At 45.2% G+C, this 13,588-nt stretch overlaps 1 protein-coding gene across 2 annotated transcripts in view; it reads right to left on the bottom strand.

The window, feature by feature from the left end:
- The window catches only part of LOC102690759 (vesicle-fusing ATPase), a 50,017-nt gene extending 40,566 nt beyond the window's left edge, over window positions 1-9,451 (bottom strand). The window contains exon 1 of one of the 2 annotated variants that reach the window (XM_015362231.2): window positions 9,334-9,451. In XM_015362231.2, the coding sequence (XP_015217717.2) occupies window positions 9,334-9,345 (12 nt within the window). In that variant the 5' untranslated portion in view covers window positions 9,346-9,451. The remainder of the gene's footprint in view (window positions 1-9,333) is intronic. The other variant, XM_015362230.2, reaches the window with a different exon arrangement.
- Window positions 9,452-13,588: the final 4,137 nt, after the last annotated feature.

Raw genomic sequence — 13,588 nt, 5'->3', positions numbered from 1 at the left:
GTTCACGCGGGAACAAAACATGCAAGAACCTTGCAGTGAGCAATACATTTTTAACACCTGAGATCTAGGCTGATTAATATTATACAAAATGTATACTGTAAATGCATGAGGTGTCCTATGAAATCAGAGGCAAAATCTAAAACTAGGACATCTGGGATGTGATGTGTTCATTTATGCTGTTCCACTTTGTCTTGACTTTGATTTTAACAGAGCTGTAACAACAACATCATGAAACAAATCCTTTAGAAAAGGTCACAGAATCAGTCTTCCAATGTGGAAATCCTCTGGAGTTATTTTTTCTTCTTGCCTGCTTGTTATGGACAACAGGGGTTTAGCTGGAATTTCTACAGAGACTACAGAACAATTCATAAGACTTGAAAAGAGCTCTGAAATTCAAAAGCCACAGAGGACATCCAACAGAATCTAGACCGATTCCTTGCCCTGAGAGGTACGTCTCATACAGCAACAGCACACTTGCAATGACCCTAAAGAACCAGTGAAAAAGATGGGAAACAGTGCTAACAAACGCATAGCTCTGTCCTAACACTACGTAAAGAAACACGGTTTCCCAAATAAGCGCGCAACTGGAGAAAAAATGCAGAGTGAATGTAGCTCTGCCTACAAAACATGACAGTGCACAGAATACATTCTGTCAATCAATGGTGTTTAAATAGTCAGGCTGTGTTCATTGACCCTTAATTATCTGCATTGAAAAGTTTAGCTCTTTTTTGTGATATGTCCCCAGCTGGCTGAATGACGGCCCATCCTGTGCTCTGATTGGATGATTAGATGGCAATCCAATATTAGGTAAGCACGATATTATCCAATTAAATCTGAGTGGATGAATGGATGGCAATTAATCAATTAGATCAAATAGTTGATGGATTACTAACTACCACACTTCCTATTCTGCATAGTCTACTGGGAGCTGTTGTGATCAAGCTTATGAAGATTAAGAACAATGTGTATTAGGATGCTGAATAACAATCGTAGATTATTGACTTTAATAAAATCAAAGTGGTAACAGTATTAAATGCTGAAAGAAGTTACAAGTTCGTTGTTGATGTTCATACCATACATATGACTACTGATTGTGTCTAAGGCAGGGGTCTGTCTACAGAACCCAGCACTATGTAAGCAGAGGTATTAAGCACTAGCACAGCTTAAATTCTAAAAATGCTGTGAAAAATCACAAACTACAGAATAACAAAATTACAATATAGTGATTAACTGTGAAAGGGATTAATCATGAAACTAGCATCAGCACTGCACTCTTGATTATTCTCCTGTCCTTCAGTTTTTAACACAGGCCTATAATGTGTATTTAATACACTAAATAAGGTTACAACCTATAGCATAGGCTTACACCTTAGCTCTGCTTTGTATCAAGTCCCCAACATGGGCGACATGTTTAATAAACCAAGCTTGCAGCTCCTGACCACCTAAAAACATGTAGCTGTTCAGCATTTCAGCATCTGACAGCTAGGCAAGAAACATCAGACTAGATCACATCACAATCACTGCAAACTGCACACTATTGACATGCCTGCCTAACCAGCCTCGAACAGCTTTGAAGGAGCAGCTCATCATCACATCATCTTTCCAGTTATTCAAATCCGTCAGAATTGCAATAGGTGTTCATTACACCTGTGTGTGTGCTCCTGCTTAACCGCCCAAGTTGCAGCAGTTCTAGTCTCCCAGGAACAGCCCTTAAAAAGACTCAAAGCAGTAACTATAGATGGGAAACCACTGGGTAGGGACACCTTACTGGATTCCCCTGCGACGCGGTGCAGGACATCTGCTGATCTGCTGGGAAATATCATTGCACCCGAGTTCCTGAACAACCTATTGACTCACCTAAGGCCAATTTAACCCTTATTCTCAGATCTGAAGACATCCATGATTTACAAATAGGTGCCAAACCCTGCTGGTTACTATCAGAATTGAGGCAGGCAGAAAGGCAGGAAAGATGGACAAATTCCCTGGAAATCCCCTGGTTCCCCAGGCACGTTTGCCAGCGCAGGTTCCTCACTCCTGCACGAAGAAACAGGCTGTACACGGAACCCCGTCACCTCTGAAAAACACAACATCTTACCAGCTGCTGGTATGTACTGGGATAGCTGGTTTGGATTTTAGTGGGCTGATGTGGAAACCAGGCAGAGTGACTCAGCGTGCGCGCACACAAAAAAAAATCTGCATTACGTAACAAAAGTAGATGACAGTGATGAGAAAGAACAATATCCGCCTCTTCCTTCTGGAGAAACAGGCTGTACGGTCTGTGCTGCAAGGTCTGTCAACCCAGAAGGCAGATCAGAGGGAAAGCTGGAGCTGGCGGCTCGTGCTGAGATCAGAACTGGCTGGACAGGCTCCTCCCAGGGCCCCATCACCACCATCAACAAGATTTTCATCATCATCATCCTCTCCACACAGGCAAGTCATACTTCGCCTTTAACCCCCTCCTGCCCAGGTCAGGAGTCGAGTATCACACGCCGACTCCTCATCTCCCAGCCCCCCTCTCAGCTATGACACCATTGCCCGGGCGGACGCTGAACGTGCACATCTCAGGCTGAGGCTGGGATACCTCTTCCAAACAGGTCGGATTAAAATGAGCTCATCGGAAACAGTCTATAGTATCCAAATAACCAGTTTGTTCCAGATGCAACGGCACTTGCGGAAGAGAAAATCCGTTTTAAAAATTTGAACACAGACAAAAGGAACTGCTAATTAAGGGATTCTGTAAATTGCTGGCCAAGGAGAGGGAACTGTTTTCTCCAAGACAATTAAAGACCAGTATACGCGCTCTATACAGGATAGTTATCCCCTTCTGACTGCCATGTTTCTTTCTCCCCCACAATCTCAGCTTCCAAGATACCCTGATTCTCATTCTCCGCAACAGGCCCACTGCCCACTCCCTAATAAAAAAGGCAGATGTGCAGTTCGCCTAAAGTGAAAAGAATCAGTCCTGTAATGCTCATGACTGAGTCAAAGAGAGCTGCAGTGGATTTCTGGTGCATCCAAAGCATCCCCTGAATAGAGAACGTGGAGAAAGCAATAATGAATGTGAAAAGTAACCCTTAAAACGCAGTATACGTTCAATGATGATTTTTAAAAATCAGAAGACCAACAAAAAATGTTCTTTGTGCACCATGCATTCTTTTTTGTCTTTGGAGTATAGTATATGGAGTAAATATTGCACTAGAGTTGCAGGAAAGATCTAGATCTGTATACCAGTGCAGCTCCAAAAATTGTCAGCTACTGACAGATACAGCGTTATGAGGAAGTACAAGGTTTATATTCAGTATTTTAATATAAGTTTAAACTCTGAACACACTGCATCACGTTTAACTGCCTCTTTTCTAATTTTCTCAGAATTTAAAGGGGAGCTGCAATGCTATTTTATATTTCGGGTTTAGAAAGAATCAGGTTTGATGAGTCATTTCAATCCACAATAAAAGCAAAATGTCCACAGTAATACGGAAAACCTCCAATTTACATCTCAAAATAGACTAAACTTCCAGGTATAGTATGCGCAGCACGACGTTCTGCGATTCAGAACGTGGCCAGAAGACTTACGGTGAGGTGATGCGGCCTTATTACATTGTAAATAAAGATGAACATTGAATACATCTTTTTAAATCCCATAGAAATACTGCTTTCATGTTTGAGATGGCTTTGCCGACAAATACTACTTGTTAACTCCGCATGCAGATCACGTTGGAACATTTCTGCAGTGAAATGTCTGCTGCACAGCCTGTACTTATTTGCTCACACATTGCATTACATTAGTCATTACAGTGACTAGTGAGCAGGAAGGGCTGCATCAGGTCGCAATTCGTGGGAACTCGAATGCATGGTGACTTGTAGCGCTTTCAAAAGGTTCACGATTCTGTGCTTAATTTGAAATGTGTAATTGTTTTCTATAACCTCAATGAATTTATTTTGTTACCGGGATTTAACAAGCAGTCTGAGAAACTGGGACTGCAGCTCCCCTTTAATAATCCGATACCAGAGGTTCAGAGCGATGACCGTTCTCCGTTACAAGACAAGCTCCACGCCTCAACACACAGTGTTACAGTACAGCATGGTTTTTCCCCAAACAGAATCACCCCACAATCCCTGAGAAAAGGACACATGTAATGCCCGTGCTATCTTGGGGTGAAGAATGTGTATGTGACTCTTACGTACATTCCCTGTAAAAACAATAAGCAAAACCCACACAACAATGCTCAATTACTAAACTGTAAGATGCAGGAAGTGTGTAACTACTTCACCCAACATCACTGCTGTAAAGCTGTAACATTCTGTGCAAGATACTGCAGACAAAGGTGGCCATCAATGGCTTTAGATCACAGAGTTTGCAGTGCAGCCCAACCACTGCAATGACAAGAGCAGTGATCCCCACAGAAAGATTGTCAATCCCTTATATCCAAGAAGATCGTATTTCTAAGAAGGTAACCTGGGTTAAGGAAATTTAATCACCGGTTTCAGTCCTGGGAGCCCTGAGAAGACACTGCGGGCAGGAAGACATTATCTAGCAGAAGCTCTGCACAAAGCAGACAGACTCTCACGTGCAACATACACAGCACAAGCGCCGGAGTAGGAATGACCAACGTGCCACTGGAGTGGCACCAGAAGACGGGCCGGTCTTTTTTAGGACAGAAAGAAAGAGAAGGAAGAAGGCGAAGGAGGAACAGGGGTCTGCAGGAATGAAGGAAGGAGTAGAGGAAGGAAGGATAAAAATAGGTAAATGAGGAAGAAGAAAGAAAAGAGGGAAATAAGGGAAGAGACAGAAAGAAAATTAGAAATGACAAGGTTGCAGCTTCTTCTTTTTATAATTATGTTCCATCAGTTTCAGGGCCCCTCCCAAAAGAACCACTACAAAACTCCACAATTAAAAACAATACAAATCAACTTATTTTAAACTACAGCAAAATAAATGCAAAATTAATCTTCATTGTTCTCATTTGATTAACACCTTAAATTAACTCAGCTGGAAACTAAAAAGGAAATAAAAAACATGTTTACAACACTGTCAAATACTCAACAGTTATGCATATTTCATCCTCCAATTAGAATAACTCTGCCTGCAGCAATACCACTATGCACTACAGTGTCCTAATGAAACAGACTGAAGCACCCACAGAGACCCTGTACATTTTGATGCTACTTCGGAGTGCAAAAGTATTACAGCTCTCTTTATAGGTTCACTGTGTTAAAGTACTGTAGATGTGCAATTAATTTCAACCAATAGTTTCTATGCAATACAAATCTGCAATAGTAACATTTGTATTGTTGCTAAAAGCACTGTTAAAGACCAATATTCAAGTGAGTATGCTATGCTTTTTAAAGGTCACCCTATATTTTAATTTTATAGAATGCAATTATGTACAACTACACCATTACACTGGTAAAAAAAAACACTTACAATGATCTCTATATATTAATCTTAAAAGCTCCATATATCAGGAGGGAAAACTGCTGGTCAAGCCAACAATTTTAGCATTCATTTTGCATCTCTTGTACAGTATTAGCAATTCTAATCACTAGCTTATCCGGCATTAAGCTTGCGATGCAGCGTGACAGCCTGTATTAACATAGACAGCATTTGCTACAACCTTTGCTATACCATTAAAGGTGGACATGCAATAAAATTTCTTACCAAACTTCTTTACACAGCTTTGCTGCTTAATTGCACAATTGCACAAGCAGAGAAGTAAAATGCCCACCTATTACACTTAATATAAGATATGGCTTTCATCCAAACATATTAAATCTGCACCCAGGCGACTTTCTAATCTGAACTGATTTAGACACAAGACCCATAATAGCCAATAGTCTCTCACCTGATTGGCAGATGGCTTCCCAAACTGTGCTTCTATTCCTTCGTGGTTGTGTAACTGAGTGGCTAAACCACACAGACTGCAAACCCTACCCAGCCACGAATATCGCACCCCAGCTACCTCAGCAGCTCCCAAAGATCAGGGCTCCCCAGGCAGCAAGGCAGCTCTGAAAGTTGCTGAAGGGTAAGTGGGTCTGAGCCCTGCAACTGCGACCCATCCAGCTACCCAGACAGATTTGGGCTTGCAATTGCAGGCATTTTTCCTCACTCCTATGTCACAGAGCTGTCATTTCGCATTAATTTGAGGTTTGATTTTGAGGATCCAAATGTTTTATCTCGAGTGATTTCCTGAAAAGGGAGCTCCCACCCACACAAGGTGGAGACCCCCAAAGCACTCTCCTCTCCTCGGAGTCCAGGAATCAGGCCGGTTTTGTGTCTCTGCTTAAACCACCAACAGCTTGAGTCCGTGGCGGAGAGAGAAACAAGTGCAGTTAAACGTTAATTGGATCGATTTAGCACCCTCCCAGGTGCTGGGCTGCTCGTAACTTAGAGAGACTAGAAAATCCAGTAATAATCCAGACAGTCATTTACCAGGGTTGGGAACCCCCTGCACACAGATCTCTCGTGTCATTTTTTAATTAACATCCACAACTCCTGGTGCCTGTTACCAGTTATGTATTCCATTGTCCTGTGTGGACAATATTTCCCCTTCATTGGCACGTCAAGCTAGTTTTCAGTTATGATCCTCTCACACCAGGAGCAGAAAAGACCGCAAGAGCGCCCGTTAACGAGGAGATCAATCAGGGCCTCTCGCTCAGTAACAGGTCCCTCACAAGAGAAGCGAGGACGTACAGTACCTAGGACAGAGGTTCCCAAGCCTGGTCCTGGAGGAACACTGGCTCTTCCAGTCTCTGCTCCAGCCGAGTACTTCATTGCAGGCTAATTGATTTCAGATTTCTATTCTTGCCATAGCGGGCAAATTTGCTTTCAGCTCTTAAAAGGTCAAATGGGATTTGCAGTCAGCACCAAACCCGCAGGAATTTTGGAGTTTCACAACGGCCCTCATTCACGTTTACAAGTGTCTCGCTTCAAATTTAAGTAACTCACTGGATCGGCGGAAGGAGAGGAAAAAAAAAAGCTCATTTTCTCATTGTGGGTGCATCCGATACAGGGTCACCGTGCTGTACCTTCATCGCCGAGAAAACCAGCAAGCCGAAGAGAGGCCAAGCAACGTCCCGCGCGCCCAGGTTGCTGGAAACCTCTAAGGTGGAAATTTCCGACACTCAGGACTGACCAAAGACAGGTCACATAAAGAACAAGCAAGCAGAGCACTTCAGTCACTAACGAGCACTGCAGGTAAGCAGCTCAGGTGGAATGAAACCCGGCAGACGCCGTGTCCCACCACGAACGGGGATGGGCACCACCGCCCTGGACACGGCGGGCGTCTGGAAGGAGGAGGATTTTCATCTTCGTGTTTGTTACAACATTTGTGGGGGGAGGGGAAATAAGTAGGAAACATAGCAATCTTTTTTGCGAACCCGTTATTTTTATTTAAACACCTTAAATCGGAGATTCTCCAACCTGGCCCGGGTGACCCACGCATCTGATGGTTTTCCGACCCCGTTGAGCCCCCCCCAAATTATTTTATCAACCCCCTTCTATCGAAGCAATACTGTGATTCATCTGAACGGCAAAGTCCTTTTCAGATCCTAAACGGTGATAGAGATTTCACGGCGGTCAGCTGCTGACATTTTAGAGCTAGGGAGCAGAAACCCAGCGGCGACCTTGGCAACCGCAGGGGTTAATGACGCTGGCGTCCTGTGTAATGACAACGACCGCCGGAGGGCCGAGCTGGAGCAGAAACCAGCCGCACCAGGAGTCCCAGCCCCCAGGACTGGGCAGTGCTCCTGCTCCAAGCCGGAGAGAGGGAGGACTGCGGCTCGGCCCGATCCCGTTCACTGGGAATGGACGAGGGGCGCCGGAACCCCGAAACGATGTCCGGACCCCCATCCCAGCCCCCTCCCTGTCCTGGCCCCCCTCTCCTCATGGATTCCTCCGGACGCTACCCCGCCCGGAGCAGACACTGGCCAGCCTGGCGATGACCTGGGGACATCTGCAGCAGGGGTGGACAGCTGCCCCCTCCTGCCCCAGGTGCACCTCCTGCGCTGCTCAGAGTTGCAGGGGAGGAAAGTCACCACCATGCATGAGCAACGGAGCTCCGTCGGCGCAGACTCCCAGCCCCCCTAGAAGGGCACCTAACAGAGATCAAGGCGACCAGACAAAAGGTCGCACGGTCAGCCTGGAGCGCTCTGAAGCAGGACCGTCTGTCAGAGGGGGGCCGGACGATGATCACACGGCAAGGCGCAGTGGGTGGAAGAGGCAGGCACAAACCGGAGCTGGGGCTGCAGCCCGCAGCAGCGAACGGGGGGGGGGGTGTGATAACAGGAGGATTGCAAGTAATGTCAAGGATTTTAAATAATTCACCACCGGCACCGAGCCTTCCAGTCCCCCAGAGGGACGCGAGTGTGTGTGTCGGTCCTGTCCAACACCCTCGGGCTATGGAGCAGGACGCTGTTTTTATTTTTTTGCGTCAGCTCAAACGATGATGAGGATCTCGGAAAGAAGGGATTTTTACGGCAAAGGCCGCTCTCCGCTCGAACAGGCGAGCCCAGGGTGAGCAGCGGAGCCCCTCCGTCACCCCAGTCCTGTCCAACCCCGTACAAAGCGCACAGAGCACCGGGGGGTCTCCTGTGCGCAGGAGGGGGGGTGCTCATAGTCTTCCTGCTTTCGGGAAGCCAATAAACTCACATTTAAAAACCAACAACGGGAGAAAGCACCCTCACAGCGTCCTGCGCATCGCTGACTGCCACAATAAAAGTGGAAGAAACACAGTCGCGCTGCCGCAGGGTCCGGGAGAGTGTTGCAGCGCCTAACAGGCGTTGACTTTTATTGCTCTTGTCTGCGTTTTGATTCCTGTCCCTTCCCCGCTCCGGGGGGCGGACGTGCCCCGGCTCCCCGGGGTTAGGGTACAGGCAGTTACAGGGGGGTACAGCCCTGTCTTGTGAACCCGCCCGACTATGAAACGATCCCGTCTCGGCTGCCTGTAGTTTGTGACCTGACGGAGGGACACAGCCGTGTTGCCAGTGTCACCGCCAGCGCAACTCTTCCGCTTCGCCCAAGTTACAGGAGCACACAGGGGGCTAATGACTCGTACTCTACAGTTCTGTATCCCTTAGACCTGCGTTTTAAACTAACGAGCTCGGCAAGCGAGATTTGAAAACACATCTTCCGGACTGGATATGTTTTGAATGACGTCCCGTGTTACAATCGCCGGAACCCCCATTCTCTTCCTGCTCTCAGGTGTTTATTTATATATATGTATTCTCGCATGGCGGACGTTGCGAAAACATTCCTACGGCGGCGGTCCGTAATTTTTCTTTTCCCTTTTTAAACCCTCCACCCCAACAAAAAAGATGCCAGAGAATTCCACTCACCCGGGCCGCCATCTTCGTGTTTGTTGTCGCTCGGAGAGGCGAAGCGGAGTGAAACTGTCTCGGCTCTGTCAGCGCAGGACGGGGCCGCGGGGCCGCGCATGGACGCCGGCTCGTGAGGGGGCCGGCGGGGGCGCGCACGCAAGCATGAGACCCGCTACGTCATCACTCCCTACGAACGAGGTGGCGTGCTGCGTTGTGTAAAAGTCAATCCTACTGAGCGGAAATGACTGGTTGTGAAATTATTTTAATGGTGATTTATATTTTTAATTGTCATCTGCAGTACCTCGGGAAGACATGTCTAAATGACATCGGCTGAATTGCACAGTATTATTACATACTAAGAAATCAACTACCATCAATTTTCTGCATATTTCAATCACTCGCTGTTTTATGGTTTTATGCATCGCCCGATTATAAACACTATGCATATGAAACTGTACACGTGGTACGTGTGGCGTGTCCGACTCCGTTTGCGCTCATGCTGTGCCGCTTCTGAATCTTCTCCATAAGAAATGGTTGCCATAACGTAACTCCAGAGGCAGACGAGCAGAACATTACATTGGTGTTGTACAGTAATTAGATGTTCGGTTTAAATAGAAAAAAAGAGCTTTTTTTTAGTAGTGCAGAGGTGAAAGAGTTCCCCCATGCGGTTTGATTGTGGAACTGCAGGTAAGATCGCACTCCGGGCCGGTCAGGTGTTCCATGCTGGGTTACAAGTGATGATAATCTCACAATGCCAAGCAATTACTGACACTAGCGTGTCCTTATGTCATTTTCAAAATATCATACACGAAGTATGTAAATAGTTTGTATCAAAATAAAGGAGCGATACAGTAATGAGGTTTCGGACACGTGTTGTGCACTAGCAAGGCGTAGCGTAGGTCAAGTAGTCGGGCTCCTCAAAGTTTGACTCACGGGCAGGAGTCATCAATATTCAACCAGCCGGCACACTTTAAAATATCGCCCGTGCATGACAGACGTAAAAAACGGATTTAATGCATTACGGGGCGAAATGGTTCAGGTTATCCTTAAGAATGAGGCGTAAAAGATCTTCGGAAGCATTTGTCGACTACAGAAAGGCTCTTGCGCTTGTGCAATATGGCGCATATACCTGTAGCTAGTTGCAAGGAGGTAGAGACCGCACGTTTCCAACCGCCTGTGATTTCTTCACTAACCTACAACAAAGAGACATCTTCAGAAACTGGAAACTGCTGTTGAATACCAAACACACTCCCAGGAGTGGGCTCTCCAAATATCTCCTCCTAAAAGGTTTTGTTGGTAAAAGTTCCTGTTTAAGTACGAATTTGTTTGAATATCATGTAAGAAATTACCTGGTTGTCTTGAAAGGGGCGTATTCTCTTGCTGTTAACATGCATATACTGGATCCAGGTACAGTATGCTTTAGTTTTACTTGAAATGGCTGCTGTATGGTGGAACTTCGTTTACAAATACAGCATAAAAATAGAAATTGATCATTTCTTTGTGGTTCCAAGTCTTCATGTCCTCTCATTTCTCATTCATCTCTCGGAAGGTTTCGTCAGACTAACTTGAAAAGAAAGACAAAAAAGTCACCCCTTTTTTTTTGAAAAAAAGTTTATTTGAACTCATCTGAACATCAGAGATACTCAGTTATTGTTGGGTCAGCAAGAACCGTTTGTACATTTGATATTGATGGCATTAGAAACTCAAAACAAGCGATCATACCATTTTTTTTCTTTTTTTGGTTTGGGGGGTGTGTGTGGCTGGGCTGAGGGTATCATACAAACTGGAGAATAGGACAGAAACGGAAAGGTTTTTTTTTTTTAAAAAAGGAAAGAATTCTGAAAGCAATCTGTCGACAGAGGGATGTTATGAACAGGGAAAGGGAAAGTTACAAAGAACTCAAACTGCAAATGTCCCGACGACCGCTTATTAAAAACCCGAGGTGAACTCTTGTCGCAAAATAACACACGGAGGACAGCAGGGCCCGAACGACACAGCGACCAAGCAGGGGAGAAATATGAAGACAAGGGATGAAAGGCGCTCGAGTTCAGAATTTACAACTGCCTGAAGTTTCCAGCGAATGTGAGCTCCCACCATCTCGTGTCCCTTCTTTAAGTTTCCAGAAGGGGGGAAGAGAGTTAAAAAAATATATTGAAACAAGTTTCTACCAGGCTCTAACCCGCTTGTTTCTGCTACCACCGCCACCCAGAACTGGCGTGATTCCTGCAGGATCGCGCTCCTGGCAAAGGGACTATGTTCGGCCTCCAGTTAACCCAGGAGACCAGCAGGACACATACTGCTGCCAACCCAGGCATGGTCTTAATGCTATATGAAAACAACCAGGAGCCTCGCCCATTTACCTCTGGCAGCATTTCCTTCTGTCCTTGCCCCTAACACTTTGGTTTTCCTAGGAGAGCAAATTAACCCAGAGCGCAGAAAAATTAAAAGATCTCCCAGATAGTGGTTCAGGAGACATCGGTGGCTGGAGACATCTGTAATAATTTAGCTTATGTTATATTAAAAGGGGGGATTTTAGGTTGTAATATTCTTTTTTCTTCTCCAGCTACAAATCATGTTCCTGGCTTGTGCATCGCTGCAGTCTGGCCAGTGAGAGCTTCATCCTGGCTCAGGTCTGATCAGTAACAGCAGGGGAGTGACTGTGCTGCAAGAGGACCATCTGTCCACTGGACAAACAGAATCAGGAAGGGGCTTTAGCGATCTAACAACACGGACCAACAGAGAATTTCAAGAATGTTCTCCGACAGTGGAATTTCCGCCACAAATGTTTTTTTTTAAAAGGAAACACAATCTTAACATACTGTATATACGTGAAAAATAGTTAAAAATGCATTCTTGGGTATTGAATTTCTACCCTCGGGAAGAGTTCCGAAATCCACAGTTCCCCGTTTTGCAACATTAAAAAAATCCCATCCGTTTGTAAAAAACAATGAAAATTACACTTGTGTGGAACATCCTTGAAAAAACAAAAAGAGCAGGTCCGGTGTGTATCCCTTCATGACAATAACACAACTCTGCAGACACAGCTCCCTGCAAAGGGACACCTTGACCTCAATGAAATTAGCCAAATCTCTAACTGGAGTAAAAGAGAAGGGACCGTATGAGGGAAAAGCAATAAATAAAATTTGACTTGAGAATGAAATAGACCCTGTGTTTCTCACTCCAGCCCAATCTGGCTGAAACAAAACAGGTCATACCCACTGCAACTTTCAGAGTCTGAATGCTATTGCTTCACATCTAAGCCGACAGAGTGAGCAATCCTAGATAAATGCTGATTCTTCAGTATAGAGTACTTTCAAGCAATGGTTTGGATAACGTTTAAATGCTCGTTTTAAAAACCCACATGCACATAAAAAAAATTGCCATGATCCCTTTGGAGTTCTATTCAGATAAACCATGCAAAAATGGTGCACCACACCCCACTCATCATGTCCACTATTCCTTACACAAACCTAACCCTAACCCAATCCATGGAATTGAAAAGCTCCTGAAGCTCAGAGGTGTGGACGATTAAAACCCGCTCCTCTTACAAAGGGTCAGATGTTCCAGATGAAACCACCCTCATCCCATGCTTTGTTCCCTGGAGGCTGATCCACAAGAACAGATGCTCCGGCAGCTCAGAACACAAGAGCAAGTCCTAGACTTCCAAAGGACTTTTCAACATGCATTTCAAAAAGAATAAAGAGTAAAAAGAATTGACGCCACTCTTCAAGACTTTTTTTTTTTTATAAGGGTGAGAGAAGTGTCATTAATCTTAAGAACTATGAAAACAACCAATAGGCATGAAGTTGTTTGCATCTCAACGTGTTCTTAGACTTATCTCAGTTGTGGAAAGGTGCCTTTCTCAGAGTATAAAGTACCTGAAGATTCTTGTAGCTTTTGACCTTGTGCTGCCACGTCACAGTAAAGCCCCTCTCCTCAGCTGATCAAGATCTCTACAGATTGTTACTGCAGGTAAAACCCCAGAGAATATATTTAAGGTAGTAATGAAAGCCTGCAAAAGCAGTTTTGGCAACACAACACCAATACCTACCCAGTGTGCACGGTCACCTGTCTCTCAGCTTGCACTGCTGAGACCTTGCCCTCCTCTTCACATTGCGAAGAGGAATTGGATCGATATTGATGTGGGGGTGGCAGTAGAGGTGGCATTTTCTATAACTCCAGTCACTTGAGTTATAGTGCAGTCAGTTATGCATTGAACTTTTCCACATAACTGACTGGATGGAATCGAAATATACTTTTCAGCAGTGAGCTT

Source organism: Lepisosteus oculatus, chromosome 28 (genome assembly GCF_040954835.1).
Source record: "Lepisosteus oculatus isolate fLepOcu1 chromosome 28, fLepOcu1.hap2, whole genome shotgun sequence".
Lineage (NCBI taxonomy): Eukaryota > Metazoa > Chordata > Actinopteri > Semionotiformes > Lepisosteidae > Lepisosteus > Lepisosteus oculatus.
This window is presented reverse-complemented; position numbering and strand designations above follow the sequence as displayed.